Source organism: Leptopilina heterotoma, unplaced genomic scaffold (genome assembly GCF_015476425.1).
Source record: "Leptopilina heterotoma isolate Lh14 unplaced genomic scaffold, ASM1547642v1 Lhet_51, whole genome shotgun sequence".
Classification (NCBI taxonomy): domain Eukaryota; kingdom Metazoa; phylum Arthropoda; class Insecta; order Hymenoptera; family Figitidae; genus Leptopilina; species Leptopilina heterotoma.
In genome coordinates, this window is record NW_025111110.1 from 3,176,913 (window position 1) to 3,197,970 (window position 21,058).

At 20.9% G+C, this 21,058-nt stretch overlaps 1 protein-coding gene across 3 annotated transcripts in view; it reads left to right on the forward strand.

Annotated features, from left to right (window-relative positions):
• Positions 1–18,744, forward strand: part of LOC122507708 (5-hydroxytryptamine receptor 1-like) — a 310,494-nt gene extending 291,750 nt beyond the window's left edge. For all 3 annotated transcript variants that reach the window (XM_043620564.1, XM_043620563.1, XM_043620565.1), the window contains one exon: positions 17,939–18,744. In XM_043620564.1, the coding sequence (XP_043476499.1) occupies positions 17,939–18,565 (627 nt within the window). In that variant the 3' untranslated portion in view covers positions 18,566–18,744. The remainder of the gene's footprint in view (positions 1–17,938) is intronic.
• The last annotated feature ends 2,314 nt before the right edge of the window (positions 18,745–21,058 follow it).

Below are 21,058 nucleotides of genomic sequence, written 5' to 3' on the forward strand. Positions count from 1 at the left end.
ATATATATTTAATTGAAGAATTTACGAATAATTGAAATTTGTAAAATTGAATATTGTAAATAAATGGATTTTTAAAATTTTAGAAGAACTTTTTTGAAAATCAATTGATTTAAAGAAAAATTTTAGTGAAAAATTCTTAAAAATAATAATTGAATTGAAATCATGATACAACATTTTTTTTTTTTTTGAAAATCTAATCATTTTTGGAGTGAATCAGAATAATATTCAGAGTCAGGAAAAAAGTTAAAAATTTTTCTGGAGATCAGGGAAAAGTCAGGGAAAAAAATTTAATTTTTGTGGCAACCCTGTAATAATATTTTTCTTTTTTCTTTTTGAATTATTATCGTTTTAAAAAACTTTTCTTCTTTATGTATAAAATAAGAAAGTTTTACTAATTCACTTCTATACGATACTAGTTCTAACCCTTTCATGTCTGAATATTAATTAAGGACTCGTGAAATGGAATCGTCGAATCGCCTTAGCAATTTCAAGCTCGCAACAACATATAGAAATAGGCACCTTTGACTGCACTACACTCCCTAAGGCTATATTGTGGCAATTTTGACACGACCTGTAATGCCCTATCACTATATATGTGAGAATTGAAAAACAATTCAGAATAATTCTCGAAAGTCAATTTTCTTTCTCGTTTTATTTTTTTATTATTAATTATTAAATATTAAATATTTCACTCTGTAAATTTGAATTCGTAACAAATTTCACTAATTTGAATTTGACTCAAAACTGTAACATAATTAATTAGTTAGATATTATTTATAGTTTTTTTTTTCATTACTAGTAGCAAAAATTGAGGGTCATTTCTGTTCGTTAACAAATAAATTCGCAAGTTGAAAATTATTTATTAGCAATTTGAATTTTTATTTATTTCTTTCTATGGTGCTTTTTACGCATAGGTATTTTTTCACGGCAAAAAAGTTCAAAACGTAACGTGCATTTATACATTTTTTCGCAACTCATATTCAAGAAAGTGGTTTTTATTGACACTTTCCATAAATCAATTTTGTTCTAGTAGTGAATATAAATTTACACGCAAATAGAAAGCTAGTGAGTTGTGTATGTGAGTGAAGGAGAGAGAGAGAGAGAGAGAGAGAAAAGCCTCTAAAATAAAATGCAAATTTACTGCACACATTTCTCTATGTACTTTGGTCCCAAATAATTTACGAAACAGTTTTCAAAAGATGAAAGACGCTTTAAACAAGGTTGATTCACTGGAATAAAATAGAACAATACATCATCTACTCTTATTCGAACAACAAATTCACCTTGTCGCGTAAATATATATATACTAACACACGTTTTATATTCAAATCCATTCCGATTCAACTCCACTCTCTCAGTATTTACAATTTTTCCACATTCTCTGCAGCTATACTTTTTTTTTTTGAAAAAAGCCCCCTTGAAAATTTCGAGAGTATTGCCGATCAATTTTCTCGTTAGCAAATCAATTGTCTAAACTAGAAACATTGTTCTTTGTTGGAAATTTGTTTAGCTGAGAAAAAGAATTTATTGAACAATTGAAATTTTCTTTAAATTCAAATTCTCATAAAGAATTTTATAATCATTTTTTTTAAATAATTGAATTTTTTCGACGATTTTTAATATAAAAGAATAATAATAATAAATAATTGCAATTCTTCATTGAGTTTTATTATTTATGAAAATAATTGAATGTCGTAGAAGGATTTTACTATTTTTTAACATAATTAAATTTCTGCGAAGGATTTTATTACTCTGGAAAACAATTGAATTTCTGCAATAATTTGTAACTTCTTAAAAATTAAATTTTTGTTATTGTTTACTAAAACTTTTCTCTAATTCCATTATTTTTAATAATTTTTTAAATAGTTTTTGAGAATTTTCAAATTTATTGTTTTTAACTGAATTTCATTTTTAAATCCATTTTTTTTTTAGAATTTCGATTAAAATTTTATTAAAATTATTTAAAATTTTGCGATGAGTTTTACTATTTATGAAAATATTTGAATTCATAAAAAAAATTTTATTGGAATCTCTGTAAAATTTTTATTATTAATAAAAATTATTGAATTATATTGCCAAGAAGTTTATAAAAAATTTGTAAATAATTGAATTCTTAAGAAGAATTGTATTGAAAATAATTGAATTATATAGAAAAATGTTATTAAAATTGCAATTTTATTAACTAAATCTTGTAAAGAATTTTGTCAGCATTTTTTTAAATAATAGTATTTTCAAAAGAAGTTTATTTAAATTTTTCAAAATAGTTGAATTTCTCAGAACTATTTTTTTTTTTTTTTTGAATTTTCTGAATATATTTGAATTCTTTCGAGAAACTTCATTAAAAAATTAAAAATTATTGAATTGGTGCGAAGAAATTTATAAAACATTGATAAGTAACTGAATTCCTGTGGAATTTTTATTAATATTTAGTTTAAATAATTGAATACTTTTGGAAAATTTTATTAAAATAGTAGATATTATACATAATTGAAATGAGAAAAATTTTGGAAAATAATTGAAATTTTGCCAAGAATTTTTTTAAAGTCTTTGAAAATAATTGAATGTCGGAGAAGAATTTTACTATTTTTTAACATAATTAAATTTATGCGAAGGATTTTATTACTCTTGAAAACAATTGCATTTCTGCAATAATCTGTAACTTCTTCAAAATTAAATTTTTTTTATTATTAAGTAAAATTTTTCTCTAATTCCATTATTTTAAATAATTTTTTAAATAGTTTTTTGAGAATTTTCAAATTCTTTGTTTTTAACTGAAATTCATTTTTAAATCAATTTTTATTAGAAAATTCTACTAGAATTCAATTATTTAAATACAAAAAATTATTTAATGTATATTCAAATGTTTGTTAAAATTGAATTCTCATATAACAAATGTACCTAATCAACAAATTTTTATATAATTGAATTGGTTTGACGAATTTTAATACAATGTTTAATAATACCCAGCTGAAAAAGTTCTATAGAATTTCACTAGAATTATTCTATAGAATCATTCTATATGAATTCTAGTGAATATTCAATAGAATTCCACTAGAACGATTCTATAGAATTTCTACATAAATTCTACTAAATTTTAAGGATTTTCAATTAGAATATAAATTTCGTGAAAAATTTTTTTCAACTTTATATTATTGTGTAATTAAATTTTACATTTGATTTCTATGACAAAATTTAGGCAAAAATTAAATATATATAATTCATTTAACTGAAAGTACGGAAATTATTTTAAAATACGGACTAAAAAAAATATATTTTACTTAAAACAATAAATTAAATTTTTTCATAACTATAAAACATGAAGATATCGATAACTCAGAGTCTTCGACTCGAAGTGATCGATTTCTTCATGTTTTATAATAATTAAAGATGACAGAGAAATAAAATCATTATTTTATATTATAAGAATATTGTACTTCTTCAAAATTATTTTCATCATTTCAATTCAATTATTTTTAATAATTTTTCACTAAATTTTTTTAAAAAATTTTATAAAATTTCTTTAAATTAATTAATTTTTGAAAAAGTTCTTTGACAATTTTCAAATCCATTTGTTTACAACATTCTATTTTACAAATTTCAATTATTCGTAAATTCTTTAATTAAATATATATTAAAAAATAAAAACTTCTAATATAATTAAATTCAATTAAACTTTTTCAAAAAAATTAATTTCATTAATAATTAATTAATTTATTCAATTATTTCTAAAAATTAACGCTATATTGGTTTTAATATTCAATTATTATCTAAAATTTTAACTGAAATTTATTTTCAAATCAATTTTTATTAGAAAATTCTACTAGAATTTAATTATTTAATTACAAAAATAAATAATTCATTGAATTTTTCTTAAAATGCAATTTTTATAAAGATTTTTATCATCATATTTTTAAATAATTGAATTCTCTCGATGATTTTTAATAAATTTTTTAAGAATAATTACATTTTCCGAGAAATTTGATTAAAATTGTATTAAAAATAATTGAAATTCTGCATCGAGTTTTATTATTTCTGAAAATAATTCAGGGGCTGGATGCTATAATGTGTTACGCACCATGTTAAGTGAATGGCGCGTAACACATTATAGCATCCAGCCCCTCAATTGAATTGGGTTGACGAATTTTAATAAAATTTTTAATAATAATTACATTTATCGAGGAATTCGATTAAAATTTTATAAACATTAATTGAAATTCTGCGATGAGTTTTATTATTTATAAAAATAATTGAATTCCTAAAAAGAATTGTATTATTTAGAAAAATAATGGAATTCATGTAATAATTTTATTTTTCGTAAAAATAATTAATTATTTGCGTAGAATTCTATTAAATTTCTTTTAGAAAACTGAATTCTTTTGGAAAATTTTATTAAAATAATAGATATATTAAAAATCGTTAAATTTTTTAAAATAATTGAAATTTTGCAAATAATTTTATTAAAAGGTTTTAAAATAATTGAATTTCGGAAAAGAATTTTATTATTTATAAAGATTATTGAAATTTTGACAAGAATTTAAAAAAATTTTAAACATAATTGAATTTCTGCGAAGAATTTTATTACTTTTGAAAATAATTTAATTTCTGCAATCATTTGTAATTTCTCTAAAATTTTCCAAATTATATCGTACAATTTACGAACTTTTCGTCCTTTTTTAATCAAATTACGGACTTTACGGACCTTTACGGTATTTACGGATTTAGTTCGAGCCCTGTAGTATAACCATGCACTAATGTAATGTTAAAAGAATTTTTTCACGAAATTTATATTCTTTCTAATTAAAAATCCCTAAAATTTAGTAGAATTAATGTAGAAATTCTATAGAATCGTTTCTAGTGAAATTCTATAGAATATTCACTAGAATTCATATAGAATGATTCTATAGAATGATTCTAGTGAAATTCTATAGAACTTTTTCAGCTGGGTAATTACATTTATCGAAGAATTTGATTAAAATTGTATTAAAAATAATTGAAATTTTGCCAAGAATTTTATTAAAATTTTTGAAAATAATTGAATTTCAGAGAAGAATTTTATTATTGAAAATCTATAGAATATTCACTAGAATTCATATAGAATGATTCTAGTGAAATTCTATAGAACTTATTCAGCTGGGTAAAATATCAATAAATAAAAGAAATAAAAATATTGTAAAGTATATATAATTTATCATGTAACTCAATTTTTTTATTTTTGCAATACATTATAAAATAAAATAAATAAAATATTCACCCGCGCTTCGAAATCGGTATATAACAATATTCAAAGCGACATCCCATCAAGATACGTTTAGAAATACTGTTTTATTCACAGACCAAAAAAAAAGAAGAATGAATTATTGGATGAATTGTACCGATGAATATTTTACAAAATCAATACAATCGTGTGAGTTTTTTTCTTTTTTTTCTATTTTGCAAAAAAACTGATTATCTATTTTGCAAAAACACATGATTATCTATTTTTAAAATATACATGATTATCTATACTTTGAAAATATACATGATTATATAGTAAAATGAGAAGAAGACGAAGAAGAAAATCGTTTCTCTAATGTTATCGAAGATTATCCATCCGCTAGTATGCTTGTGGATAAGTAAAAAAAAAATATGCGGCTTCAAGAGATTTGAAGCCTGAAGCTAAGATGTTCTAAGTAAACACATTGTGGATCTCACAAAAGCCGATGTACACTGTTCCTAATGGGTAACTCACGCTCAGCAAATGGAGTCACCGATCAATAAACAAAATAAATAGACTTCCATAACAAATTCCCCGGTGGTTTAACTTTAGATACTCTTTTTATCTCTCTAGAATACGAAAAAAAAGAATTGCAACTACTTGATGTGGAAATAAAGAAATTTTCCGCTAATATGATTCGCTTAATCACAATTAACTATTGTTCTCTCGATTTTTCTTTCTATTTTAAATAATTTAATATTATTTCTATTTCATTTATTATAATTAATATTTTAAAAATTAACTATAATAATAATTAATCGTCTTATTCATTCTTTCATTCTGTCAACACCTGAAATTAGTTTTTGTGTATTCTTTTGTTTAAAAAAAAATTGTTTTGACAAATCTAAAATATGCAGGTATTTTTTTACATAATTCATAATAAAATAATATTAGAAATTAGAAAATTTAAAAAAAATGGTGATTAACAAATGAAAAATTTACCCATTTTGTTTATTATATGCTTTTTTTATATAACAAATTTCGTTTGACTGATCTAAATTATGCAAATTCTTCTCTTGTTTATTTATAAAAAAAAGAAAATTTGTTAAGAAATTATGATTAAGAAATAGTAAATGCATACCCATTTTATGCATAATTTTTATTTCTTAATAACAATATTGTTCACAAACTCATTCTTTTATTTTGGGAAAAAAAACATTACATATTCCCGTTTCTTAATATTTTTGTAGAAAATTTTCAAATTTTCATAAGGGAATAATTTACATTATTTTAATTTTTTAATTACAATTGTTTTAATAAAATTTAAAGTTTTTTTTTTAAATAAACGAAACAAATGTTTATAAATTCTATTTGTCAATTACAAATGTTCATTGAAAATGAAAATTTTTGAATTTTTAGAAACTAAAGGAAAAAATTGTACTCAAAAAAAATGTTACGTTACATTTTTACGAATTTCTTTAATTGTAAAATTATTCAAAAACATCAATAATTTCTTTTTTGAATAAATATTTAATTATTATTATTTTTCCACAGGAATTAAGACATTCAAAAATTTTAAATTCAAACCTTTTTGAAATTAAATAACTTATAAAAGTATTTTGGTATAAAACATGAAGATATTGATTGCTCCGAGTCGAAGACTCGGAGTGATCGATTTCTTCATGTTTTATAATAATTTATAATTTATAATAACTAAAAATTTATGAAAATAATTGAATTATTGCGAAGAAATTTATAAAAAAAATGGTAAATAATTGAATTCCTGTGGAATTTTTAATATTTTTGACAATAATTAAATGATTGCGTACGATTTTATTAAATTTTTTTTTAAATAATTAAAATTTTTTCGGAAAATTTTATTAAAATAGTAGATATTGAAAATAATTGAAATTAGGACAAGAATTTTATTGTCATTCTTGAAAATAATTGAACTTGAGGGAAAAAATTTGTTATTTACAAAGATAATTGGGATTTTCACGAGAATTTTTTATTAATTTTAAACATAATTGAATTTTATGAGACGAATTTTATTACTTTTGAAAATAATTGAATTTCTGCATTAAATTATTTGCAATTTCTCAAAAATTGGATTATTTTAGTGTTTTTGACAAAAAATTTGAATTTAAAATTTTTTAATTTGTATTATTTTTAAAATTGATAATTTTATTTAAAAAACGAAGTAAAAAGTTAGCCGCGCACTTTAGCGCGCGAATTGTTGATAGTTTTAAATAATTTAATATTATTTATGTTTCATTTATTGTAATAAATTTTTTAAAAACATTTTTTACTTTCAAATATTAATTTCAATTTTGGAATAATTTGATATTAAAAATTTTAAAACTACCAATTATTAACTAAATTACTAATTAATTATTATTAAAATGTATTGTTTTCAAAAACTTTAATAAAATTCTTCGCAGGAATTCAATTATCTTTAATGTATTAAATAAAACGTATTTCAATAAAATTTTTCCAATGAATTCAATTATTTTTAAAAATTCAATAATATTTTTTGCAGACATTCAATTATTTTTAAAAATTTTGATAAAACTCTTTAAAAGAATTTAAATATTTTTAATATTATTTTTATTAAATTTCTCCTAAGAATTAATTTATTTTATTATCTATTATTTCAGATTCAAAATTTAGAAAGAATTAATAAGAAATAATATAAGAGATATATTTTTAATTGAAAGCAATTTGGTTTAATTAATTTTTGATATATTTTAATCTTTAGTGAATTAAATTAGAATTTCCATAATTTAATAATTCAAATATTCAAATTTAGAGAGTATGTATTTCATTTATTTATATTTCCTTCAATTTATTATTTATTATTTTTCTGTTACTTACTTTATTCTCTTTTACTTATTGAAATTTATTTTTCTTCCTTTACATTTCCATATTTATTTATTTATTTTTATTCCTTTTTTATATTTAAAGAAATGTATTTGATATAACGAAATTTTTGTCGAATCGATAAAATAAATAATTTTTTTCTATTGAATATTTTTATTAAAAAGGAACCAGGTACATTATTGCACTTTACGAAATTTTTTCTTCCCCTAAATAAATATTTGTGTCAAAAACAAAAAAAAAAACATTTGTTTATACAAAGAAAATTTGTATAATTAAAGTAATATTTTGTTTTTGACAAAAGAAAAGTTTGATAATCGAAATAAAATGTGAAAAAAAACATTTTGCTCTTTAGAAAAAAAAAATTGGTTTAACATTTAAATAAAGTAAAATTTGTAAAATAAAAATAAATATTTTGCTCTTTACAAAAAAAAAAAAAAACAAATCGTTTTTTAAATAAACTATACAAAGATTGTAATTTTAATAACTGAAATTACAAAATTTATTAATACCGCATCTGAAGAATGAAAACATATGTTGTTTCACGAAAGTGCACTGGACAAAATCGTGCTGCAGAATTCAAGTGTTCAAGTCCTATACGTGACTAGCATTCTAATATTTATGTAGGGCACTTGTATATAATAGAGAGCCCATGAGGATACAAAAATAACAGGTCACTCTTGTCATAACATTAAATTTATGCAAAATACTATTTTTTTGAATTATTTTCACTTAAAATTCAACCCCCTTTTACTCACAAGGCTATAATAATAAAAATAAAAATTTAAAAAAAAAAACTATGCAACAAAACATCAGAAAATTTTGATTTTTTTTCCTCCACACGAACAAAAAAATAATAATCTAATTTTTTCCTTTGACATATTCTTTCTAAATTTAAAAGTTAAGAAAACATTTTTTTTTCAATTTTACTTGATTAAAAAAATTCTAATTTAAAAGTTTCCGAAAAAGAAATTCTAATTTACAAGGTTTTCGGTTTTTTTTTTCTTATAAACTTTTAAAAAGTTTCTTTTTACAGTCATTAAATTTTGAACCTTGGATTTCTTTTGAAGATAAATTATTCGGTTGATTAATATCTCAGTTTTTAAATTGAGTCACGCGGAGCAAAAAAAAAAAAAAAAAATGGAGAGGAAAAATGAAAAAAGAAAATAAAAGATCAAGTTCAATTTCAAACCAAGTTCCTTTTGGATTGAAACCAGCTGGAGAGTAATACGGTTAGACATATCTCTTCTCTATATAGAAAAACTTCGTACATAGACCAAGTCGGTTTAGAAAAGAAATCGATAGAGTTCATTCGTTTTCTGATTTAGACATACCATCAACTTTTTTTTAAATAAAAAAAAAATATTCTGATACCGAACAATATATTTATGTTTGTTATTAAGAAAGTTGTTGCTAAATATTGTTGTTTAAAATATATTTCTACAACAATTAATAATCAAAGAATCGGTTATAATTTTTTAAGACTTAAAAAACCAAAAATTCATTCAACCAAATTGTTTTCCATTGAAAATAATTCTTTTACATTCTTTCATATTTATTTCTTTTTCAATTTTGAATCTGAAATGATAAAATTAAATTCTTATAAAGAAATGTATTCAACTTTTTCAAAAAAATTAAATTTCTTGCGAAAAATTTAATTAAAATCTTTAAAGGTAAGTTACTAAGGAGAAATTTATTAAAAAATAATATTAAAAATATTTAAATTCTTATTTATAAAGAGTTTAATCAAAATTTTTGAAAATAATTTAATTTTTTCGAAGTATGTTATATTAACATTTTTTTAAATTATTAAATTCTTTTGAGAAATTTTATTGCGATTTTTTTTTTACATAATTCAATTCTTTCGACAAATGTTATTAATTATGAAAATAATTCAAATTTAGTTAAGAATTTTATTAAAATTCTATTAAAAATAAGTGAATTCTTATAAACAATTTCACCAAAATTTTTCATAATAATTGAATTTCTGCGAAGAATTTTATTATTAAGCAAAAGAATTACATTTTTTCAAATTATGTAATTGGATTTTTTTTCTTGTAAATAATTTTATTAAAATTTTCCAAATTACTAAAATTTATGCAAAGAATTTCATTACAATGCTTTAAAGTAATTGAATATTTTACTAAAAATTTAATTAATTATGAAAATAATTCAATTCTCATAAATAATTTTATCAACATTTTTTAAAGTAATAATTTGGAATGTCCCAATATATTTAATATTATAATTATAAAGGAATTGGCAATCTTTTTGGGACTATAATAAGACATCAAACACATCTTAACGTTTCGAGATCGGTACCGATCCCCTTATCAGAATTTAATAATCTAAAAAATTTTATTACATTATACATATATATAAAAAGGAAAAAATAATTACAAAAAGTAAAGAGAACTCACCAATTAAAAAAACTGAGTTACATATTAAAATGGTTTTTTGCAACATAACCAAGAAAATGAGAGTGAATAAAAAAGATGGTCAACTAAAAGAAATAATGAAATTAAAAATTTATTCTCAATATTAATTACTATATTTAAAAAATATTACCTTTTCATTTTTATAAAATTTAAAAGTCAAAAATTCGAAAAAAATGAAATTAAAAGAACCATCAATTTTTTAAAGTAATTGAATTTCTGCAAAAAATTAAAAAAAATTTTTTTAAAGTAATTAACTTGCTGCGAAAAGTTTTTTAAATTATGAATATAATTGAAATCTTGATAAGAATTAAATTAAAATTTTCAAAAATTATTTAATTTTTTTAGAGAAATTAAATTTAAATTATATTAAAAACATTGGAATTCTCATAGAAAAATGTAATTAATTTTTTTTCAATAATTGAATGTCTGCAAAAAATGTTATCAAATTATTAAAAATAATTGAATTCTTGCGAAGAATTTCATTAAAATTCTTTAAAATAATTGAATGTTTGCGAAGAATTTGATTAATTATTATGAAAATAATTCAATTCTCATAAATAATATTATCAAAATGTTCCATAGTAATTTTATTTCTAAGAAGAATTTTATTAAAATTCTTTAAAATAAATAACTTTCTGCAAAAAATTTTTTAAATTATGAATATAATTGAAATCTTGCTAAGAATTTACTTAAAATTTTCTAAAATAATTGAATTTTTTCGAGGAATTTTATTGAAATTGAAACTATATTAAAAATATTCCAATTCTCTTAAAAAAAATTTTTTTTCAACTAAATTAAAAATTAACAGTCAACTATTTGATTATTCGATTCAATTATTTTTTCTACTTAAAAAAAAAAGTTTTCCCTGTGGCAAAAACTTTTAATTGCATTAACAGAATGAAAATATATTACAAACTTGTTCGTTTAAAGAAGGGGAATAATATGAGTCTTTAGAAAATGATTTTCTAAATGCATTTTAAAGTCTAATGTAAATATAATGTAAAAAAGGGTTCTCCAGGAATTTTTAATTTGAAATGCATTTTACATTTAGAGGTAATTTTTTCTTTTTAACACACAGTTTCTAATTTAAAAAAAAACCATATGTGCAAATGTACGCTCCAATTTTTCTTTTCCTGAGAGATTTTTTTCTCATATTTTTTCATTCTCAGTTTGATATATATATATATATATATATATATATATATATATATATTTTTGTTAACCCCCAAAGGATTTTCTTATATATGCGCACACACACTTGCAATTAAGATTATTTGACAGGAGATTCAGGTCGATTTTTGCCATTTCTTAAAGTACAATTTAAATTTACCTACTTTAAAAATCTGCAGAGTGGAAAAATTCTACTCTTAAAGTAGGAGAGAAAAAAAAGAAAGTCTTTTATAGGGCATTTGATTAAAGTGAGTTACTTAAAGCTTCACTAAAACGAATTATATTAGAGCTTTTATATTCACCAATTGAGCGCAGAAATTTTTACGATTTCTTTTCTTTCTATTTGACGAGGGGAGAGAGAGAGAGAGAGAGAGAGAGAGAGAGAGAGAGAGAGAGAGAGAGAGAGAGAGAGAGAGAGAGAGAGAGAGAGAGAGAGAGAGAGAGAGAGAGAGAGAGAGAGAGAGAGAGAGAGAGAGAGAGAGAGAGAGAGAGAGAGAGAATGATTGATAACAGTTTGAACTATATGTGAAAATTACTCTATAATAAAAAAATTGTCATTTTCAATTTACACAACAAAGAAAAAATAATTAAATATTAAATTCTTAAAAATTAATAAATTAATGAATTAATTATTATTAAATAAATAAATTTAATTATTATATTTTTATTCTAATTATTAAAAAATAATGAAGGAGTAAATAATTCCACACTACTCCTGAATTAATATTAAAAGTAAATTAGTCAATTTAATTAATTAATTAAAATTCTAATTTAAAATGAAGAGCGAATCCTTTGTCTGAAAAAGCACACGTTTTTTTTTGTTCGAAAAAATATTTGATTTAGAGTCACAAAAAGAAGAGAAATTAAATGATTGAGAGAGCAATAGTGAATTTTGTTTGAATTGAAAATTTTTTTTTACACTCTCTTTTTTTTGGAAATTTGTTATCAGTTGACCACAATAGTTTCTGACAATTCCCATAGAAATGAACATGATGCATTGTGACAATTTTATCTTGCACTGACCAGAATTAAGCTCCACACGTATTTCAGTTTCTACTGGCATATATTTGTTAGTATTAGTTTCTATCTGTTTGCAAAATTTATATATGTATATATGTATATACAGGAGTTACTTCTAACGGAAACTGAATTGCCCTTACACTGTTAATCGAAGCAGAAGTATCTTTAGAATGTAAATTACATATTATCATAAGTCCAGTGAGAATAAGAGTCATATTTTAACAATAAATAAAACTTGAGGCGAATAATTCAGAATATATTTACAAATTATTCAAAGTTAAGTAAATCGTAATAATTTCTTACTTCTGAATTTCTTTATTATGGAATAGTTAATATTTTTTTTTTAAATAAAATTAGAAATTTTAAAAATAATAGAACGCAAAATTTTTTTTTTATAAAAATAAAATATGAATTGGAATATATATATCTAGTTTTAATATTATTATAATTATAATAATCATATTATTCTGACGTAGAAAATTCAGGGAAAAGTCAGGAATTTTTATTAAAATTACTGAAAAAAATTAAATTTTTATAATTTATAAGAAAATTCTGAATTTTTGTGTATTTTTTGTTTGATTTATAAACTATAAAATTACCACGAATTTTAATACAAAATCTTCAATTTTTTCAATTTCAAAAGAGTTGCGTTTACAATTTTCATAAGTAAATGAACTTCAAATGGTTTCAATTTGAAATTTTATAAAATTTCAATGTTGAATGAATTTAATTAGAAATTTTAATGAACTTAGATTTTTGAAAAATTTTATTAATTCAAAATCTTCTAAAATTAGTTAATTTTGTCCATATGTATTTAATTAATTATTAAAAATAATGTATTTATAGAAGAATTTTAGTTAAAAACAGTAAAAAAAAATTGAATTTTAGAAGAAGTTACAAATTATTGCAGAAATTCAATTATTTTCAAAAGTAATAAAATTCTTATTACAAAATTTAATTATGTTTAAAATTTACAAGAAACTCTCGACAAAATCACAATTATTATCTTTATAAATAAAAAAAATTCTTCAAAATTCAATAATTTTCAAAAATTTTAATAAAATTCTTCTCAAAAACAATTTTAATAAAATTGTACGCAAAGATTTAGTTATTTTCATAAATAATAAAAATTTCCCAGGAATTAAAATATTTACAAATTTTTTATAAGTTTCTTCTCAATAATTCAATTATTTTCAAAAATAATAAAACTCGTCGCAGAATTTCAATTATTTTTAATACAATTTTAATCAAATTCCATGAAAAATGTAATTATTTTTAAAAATTTTATTAAAATTCGTCGAAAGAATTCAATTATTTAAAAATTTGTTAATAAAATTCTTTATAAGAATTAAATTTTAAGAAACATTTAATTATATAATTTACGTTTGTATTTAAATAATTTAATTCTCATAGAATTTTCTAATAAAAATTAATTTAAAAATTAATTTTAGATAATAATAATTGAATATGGAAATAATTTTTAACGAGTTACAGTTACAATATTCTTATCTTATAATATAAAATAATGATTTTAACACTCGATTCTCTTTAATTATTATAAAACATGAAGAAATCAATCACTCCGAGTCGAAGACTCGGAGTGATCGTTTTCTTCATGTTTTATAACAATATTTTTAAAGTTGATTAATTTCAAAATGATTTGAATTTGAAAGTTTTGAAAATCTTAATTCTTATAAAATGGATGGAAAAATAATAATAATTAAATATTTAAAATGTTTAAAAAAGAAATTATTATTTTCGAATAATTTAAAAATTGAAGATATTCGTAAATAAATTTACTAGAACATTTTTTTAAATAAAATTTTTTCCTTTAATTTCTAAAAATTCAAAAATTTTCAGTATCATTTTCAATTAAATTTTCTAATTGACAAATATAATTTATAAACATTTTTTTTCCTTTATTTTTAAAAAACTTTGAATTTTATTAAAACAATTGGAATTAAGAATTAGAATTGATGCAAATTATTTCCTTATAAAAATTGAGAATTTTCTACAAAAATATTAAGAAACGAGAATATCTAATGTTTTTTTTCCCAAGAGAAAAAAATGAGTTTGTAAACAATCAATTTCAATCAATTTCAAACGAAATTTTTCTTTGAAAAAGCATATAACAAACAGAATGGGTATATTTTTTATTTGTTAATCATAATTTTTTTAAAATTTGCAAAAATAAGTCATGTTTTTGAAAATTCTGGGAAAATTTTATATTGTTATTGTTATCACTATTCTTAATATTTTTATTACCATCAATATTTTCAATATTATTATTATTATTATTATTATTATTATTATTATTATTATTATTATTATTATTATTATTGTCCCTGCCGCAAAATGGAATTTACTACTGTTACAAATGTAACAATAACCCGCAAAAGTCCGTCTCACTAAAACTGTCTTTTACTACTGACACTAAAACTAGGAGGATTTTAAACGATTCAATAAAACTGTTTTTTACTGCTGATACTTAACAAACAAGCATTTAAAACGTTATGTCTAAGCTGAAATTATTTCACTGGTGGAAAAGTATTGAAAACTGTGTCTGATTAAAAAATGCTTGTACTACTAATTCTTGATTAATTCAGAAGTTTTTCGATTATTGCGACTGGAATTAGCACTTTTGCTATTTACTGATAGTTGATTTTATATTTTCTTATACATGTAATAATTTTATAATAATTAGCAAAAGAAAAAAATTTATCTTAACCGAGAAACTATTTTTTTTACTGTGGTATTAAAATTTTTTAATTTTTGTCTAAAGATAATACTTTATATTGAGAGGAATTTGGAGAAATTTGTAAAATTAATACCTGGGAGAAATTGACTTAAAATAACGACTTTTTGACATATTTTTACTAAAGTTCTGATAGAAGTATTAACAAAGAGAAATTTTTTTTTTTATTTATGAATTAGAGAAATTTTTTTTTTTTGACTAAAAATTTCTTCTACTGCTTAGAATAACATTAACTTTGAGAGATTAATGGGGAATTTAGTTGAATTTTTATTAAAAACAATTTATTTAGATTGAAAGATTGAGGGAATAAAAATAAAAAAAAGTTTACTGGAAGAAAAAAGGTTAGTCTGACTAAAATTGACATCAACTACTGTCGTTTTAATTCCAATTAGAGGTAAAAGTTTGTCTGACTGAAATGGTATTTTTCTACTTTAACTGAAATTTTAAATTGCCTTTTCTTACTGAATGTTTTTATGTAAAAAAATTATTTTAAACTCTTAAATTGAATCTTATTTTTGATTAATAATATTGATAAAAGTATAAAATAGAAATAGGTTTTATTTAAATATTTTCTTGACTGATTAAAATTGGACTTTACTACTTATACTTAAATCACAAAAGTAAAATAAATAAAAAAATAAATAGTATTTAAAATTATATTATTATATATTATATTATTATTATATATTATTTTATTATTATTATTATTATAATTTTATTATATTCTGGATAAATTTTCAGGAACTTTCCTTGAAATTTGACAATTTGTCCTTTTTTTTCATAAAACAGAAGTAACTTTCGAAAACTGATGCATTTTTATTGGAAATTTAAAAATTTATTCTAGTTTTGATGAAAACTGATAAATTTTTCAAAAATTGTTGTATTTTTCCTTCAATTTCAAAAACTTTGGCTATAGTTTTATGTAAAATAAACATTTTTCGAAAATTGGATCACATTTTTTTTTAATTTAAAAAATTTGATCTAGTTTGGCTGGAGCATACGTCGAACATTGATGCACTTTTTCTTTAAAATTTCGTACATTTGATTCAGTTTTTCATAAAAGTGGAGTATTTTTCGAGAATTCATGCTTTTTTCTTTGAAATTTGAAAATTTGACCCACTTTTCTGTATAAAAATTTAACATTTTTCAAAAATTAATAAACTTTTGTTTTTAAAAATAGAAAAGTTACTTTAGTTTTATGAAAAAAGTGTAGAATTTTTCAAAAATTTGATATTTTCTCTTTTAAAATTTGAAAATTTGATCCATTTTTTTTATAAAAATATAGGATTTTTTAAAAATTGATGAAGTTTTTTTTAAATAGAAAATTCGATCTAGTTTTATGAAAAAGTTGAGAATTTCTTGAAATAATTGATGCATTTTTCTTTGAAATTAACTCTTGTTAAAGAGAAAATATTGTATTTTTCGAAAATTAATGCATTTTTTTTTTAATTTTAAAAATTTTACCCAGGTTTTCATAAAACTGACGATTATAATTTTCTAATAAAAATTATTTGACCTCATCAAGAAAAAATATTTCTTTTCTTTAATATCGAGTAGAAAAAGGCAATTTTAGTCAGACCGAATGTTTAGTCTTAATTTAAATTCATATTTACCTAATAACAAAAATTTTCTACTTAAGATATTTTTCTTTTCTGAATATTCTGTTATTTGTAAAACAAATTTTTCGTTTTAAGTAGTATGAGGCATTTTTAGTCAGACAGGAGTCGAATTTTTTGCACTTTAATTTAAAATATTAAGAAAAATATGATTTTTTTATTGTCATTGAAATAATAAAAATTAATTTGATCACTTTTGCTCACAGAAAACATATTTTCATTAGTGTAATAATTATGCACTCAAAAAATAATTTGTTTGAAGCAACTAAACTTTGCTTGAATCAGTTAAATAAAATAATTACTGCACAGTAAACCAAACATTTGTTTAATGCAACTAAAAGTTTCACTGGTAACATAATAATATCAAATTGCAACGAATTTATACCAAAAATGTGAATCGAATAAAAAATTAATCTAAATTTTTGGCATCAATTTGATTTAGTTTTGTATCAATTTAATACTTTTTTAAAGAAAACTGTGTTGCTGTAGATGACTAAATTCCATTTTCGAAAGTAAAAGTTTATTAATCCGAACCAAATTTTAAATATTTAGTATGTTTCAAAATTTATTTGGAATAACCTAAAATTTGATAAAAAATAGAAAATAAAATAAAAAATAACATAAAAATTGAAATTTTTATGTTATTTTTTATTTTATTTTCTATTTTTTAGAATTTGTTGTTGTATAAAAAAATAGAGAATTTGCTTCAAGGAATTGTTTCCTGAAAGTGCGAGCGACAATTTTTTTTATCATTCTCGATAGTCAGCTTATTTATAGATTTTAAAAAATAAACAATAAGCAAAAAAAAAAAGAAAAAGAAAAATAGAAAAAAAAAATTAACAAACATTTTTTGTCTATTTTGTTACAGTGTAGCGGTCACGAGGTGAAATGTTTCACCGGTGGTCCAAGAAAAAGTAACGAGTCCCAATGTCCAATGTTGCAAAAAAGTGAGAAACTAACATCATCATCATCAACAACAACGCCATTATCAATTGGAAAAACAATGAATAATCGTAATCATCAAAATAGCACGTGTAGCGTAACAAATTCACCGCATCAAAAGAAACTTAGATTTCAATTGGCTAAAGAGAGAAAGGCAAGCACAACACTTGGAATAATAATGAGCGCCTTTATAATATGTTGGCTACCATTTTTTGTTCTTGCATTAGTGAGGCCATTCCTCAAGGATCCACAATCAATACCAACGGCAGTATCAAGTGTCTTCCTTTGGCTTGGCTATTGCAACAGTCTTTTGAATCCAATTATTTATGCAACATTAAATAGGGATTTCCGTAAGCCCTTCAGAGAAATTCTGTTCTTCCGGTGTGGCAAGCTCAATCATATGATGAGAGAAGAATTTTATCATAGTCAGTATGGTGATCCAGTGAATAAATATATTAGATCTGGCGATGAAATTGGAGGTCATCGCGGTGATAATCATTGTGTTGAAGCAATTGATGTTGCACCCAATACGCCCAATGAAAGTTTTCTATGATCCCCGTGAAGTCGATTAACGAATGTGAATTTTTAATAATTCTCTTCAAAATATAAAACACATAATAATATACAAGTTACAAGATGAGGATTATTATTTCAATTATTTGTTTTTTTTTCATCTACTGACACACTCAATTTTGCCCTTCATGTCTCACTTTCCGTATAAAAATATTTAATCATCAATGTATTTCATTTATTTTTTCGAAATAAAAAAAAATGTTCAATTAAAATTGTTACAATTAGAGAAAAATAGAAAATGATTTTTTTTTTCCATTGGAAAAGAACATTTGTCACTATTATAGAATATTTCTTTGTAAAATTACATTTTGACATTTAATTTTCAAACGTTGGTAAATTACAATCGATTTGTTTTCAAAAAGTTTCGTTCATTAATTCGAATTTTCGATAGACTGGAATTTTTTTCAGGTGCGAATCTGGTAAAATTTGAAAGCAATTATTTTTTATTTAAAATTCTTTTCATATTTTACGTCGTGATTTAGTACAGTTTGGAAATAATTGGATTTTTATTTGATAGAATTTATATCAGGCGATTTTTTTTAGTAGAATTTTTGTTTTATCGAATTTTCTTTCCAGTAGAATTTTCGTTTAATCGAATTTTTATTCTTCAAATTTTTATTTAGCCCGTTTTTCAATTAATTAAATTGTTATTTTAGCGAATTTTTATTTGGTCAACTTATTAATTAACACAATTTTCATTTAACAAGTGAATTTTTATTTGACATAATTTTTAATTTAGCGAATTTTTATTAGAATGAACTTTTATTAAGTCGAATTTTTAATTCATTAAATTTTTAATTAAGCGAATTATTATTTGACCACATTTATTTTTATTTAGCCTCACTTTTCACTAACTATATTTTTATTTCATCGAATTTTTATTTAGCCCGTTTTTCAATTAATTAAATTTTTATTTCAGCGAATTTTTATTTGGTCAAATTATTAATTAACACAATTTTCATTTAACAAGTGAATTTTTATTTGACATAATTTTTAATTTAGCGAATTTTTATTAGAACGAACTTTTATTAAGTTGAATTTTTAATTCACTAAATTTTTATTTCAACGAATTTTATTTGTACGAACTTTTATTTAGCCGAATTTTTCATTAACTATATTTTTATTTCATCGAATTTTTATTTAGCCCGCTTTTCAATTAATTAAATTTTTATTTTAGGGAATTTTTATTTAGTCAAATGTTTAACTAACACAATTTTGTATTTCACAAGTGAATTTTTATTTGACCTCACTCTAAATTTAGCGAATTTTTATTAGAACAAACTTTTATTGAGCCGAATTTTTTATTTACTAAATTTTTATTTAAACGAATTTTTATTTTAACGAACATTTATTTAGCCGAATTTTTCATTAAATATATATTTTTTTCATCGAATTTTTTTATTTAGCCTCTTTTTCAATTAATTAACTTTTTATTTTAGCGAATTTTTATTTAGTCAAATTTTTAATTAACAGAATTTTTATTTCACAAGGAAATTTTTATTTGACCTAATTTTTAATTTACATAATTTTTATTAGAACGGACTTTTATTTGGCCGAATTTTTAATTAACTACACTTTTATTTAATAGAATTTTTATTTTACCAAATTTTTAAGTCAGCGAATTTTTATTAGACCGAAATTTTATTTAGCTGAACGTTTAATTCACTAAATTTTTATTTAAGAGAATATTTATTTGAATATTTATTTATATTCTTTACTTTATTTATTTAAATTTCTTAATTGAATTTCTGATTAGGTCGAACTTTTGATTAGTAAAATGTTTTATTTGGCTAAATTTTATATTCTTTACTTCATTTATTTAAATTCCTTATTTTTATTTAAATTTCTGATTTGGAAGAATTTTTTAAAGTAAAATTTTTTATTTGGCCAAATTTTAAATCAAATTTTCGTTCAATAGTTTTTTCTGTGCAATGAAAATTTTGAGGGGTATAATTTTTATTTGGCAGAATTATAATTCTATTTATTTGTTTTTTATTTAGCAGAATTTTGATAAAATTATTCAGAAACTTTTTTCTTGAGAGAAATTCTTTTAGATAAAAATCTGTAAAGTTCTTCTTTTACAAAAATTCTGTTAAATAAAATGATAATTAAGTAGAATTTCAATTAATTGATTCCAATGACGATAAAAATTCCAATTAAATAATTCTTGGAGTAATTTTAGATTCAGTTGAAAAATAATTTCCTTTTTCTTATGATTTATTTAAATGAAAATTCGATAGACTGTGAAACACCAAAAAAATATTTACAATTGATTGTAATTTCTAACGTTGGTGGTAAAAAAATTTGTGGTGGTTACAAATCTAAAACATATTCATTGCATTAAAATATATTTGCATTTTTTTCAATTGTTTATTATTCTTTTTACTATTTTTATTATAATGAAATCGATCAACTAAATATTTAAAAAAAGTAAATAAATCGTTTTCTATTATTCAAATTGTTTATTATAATA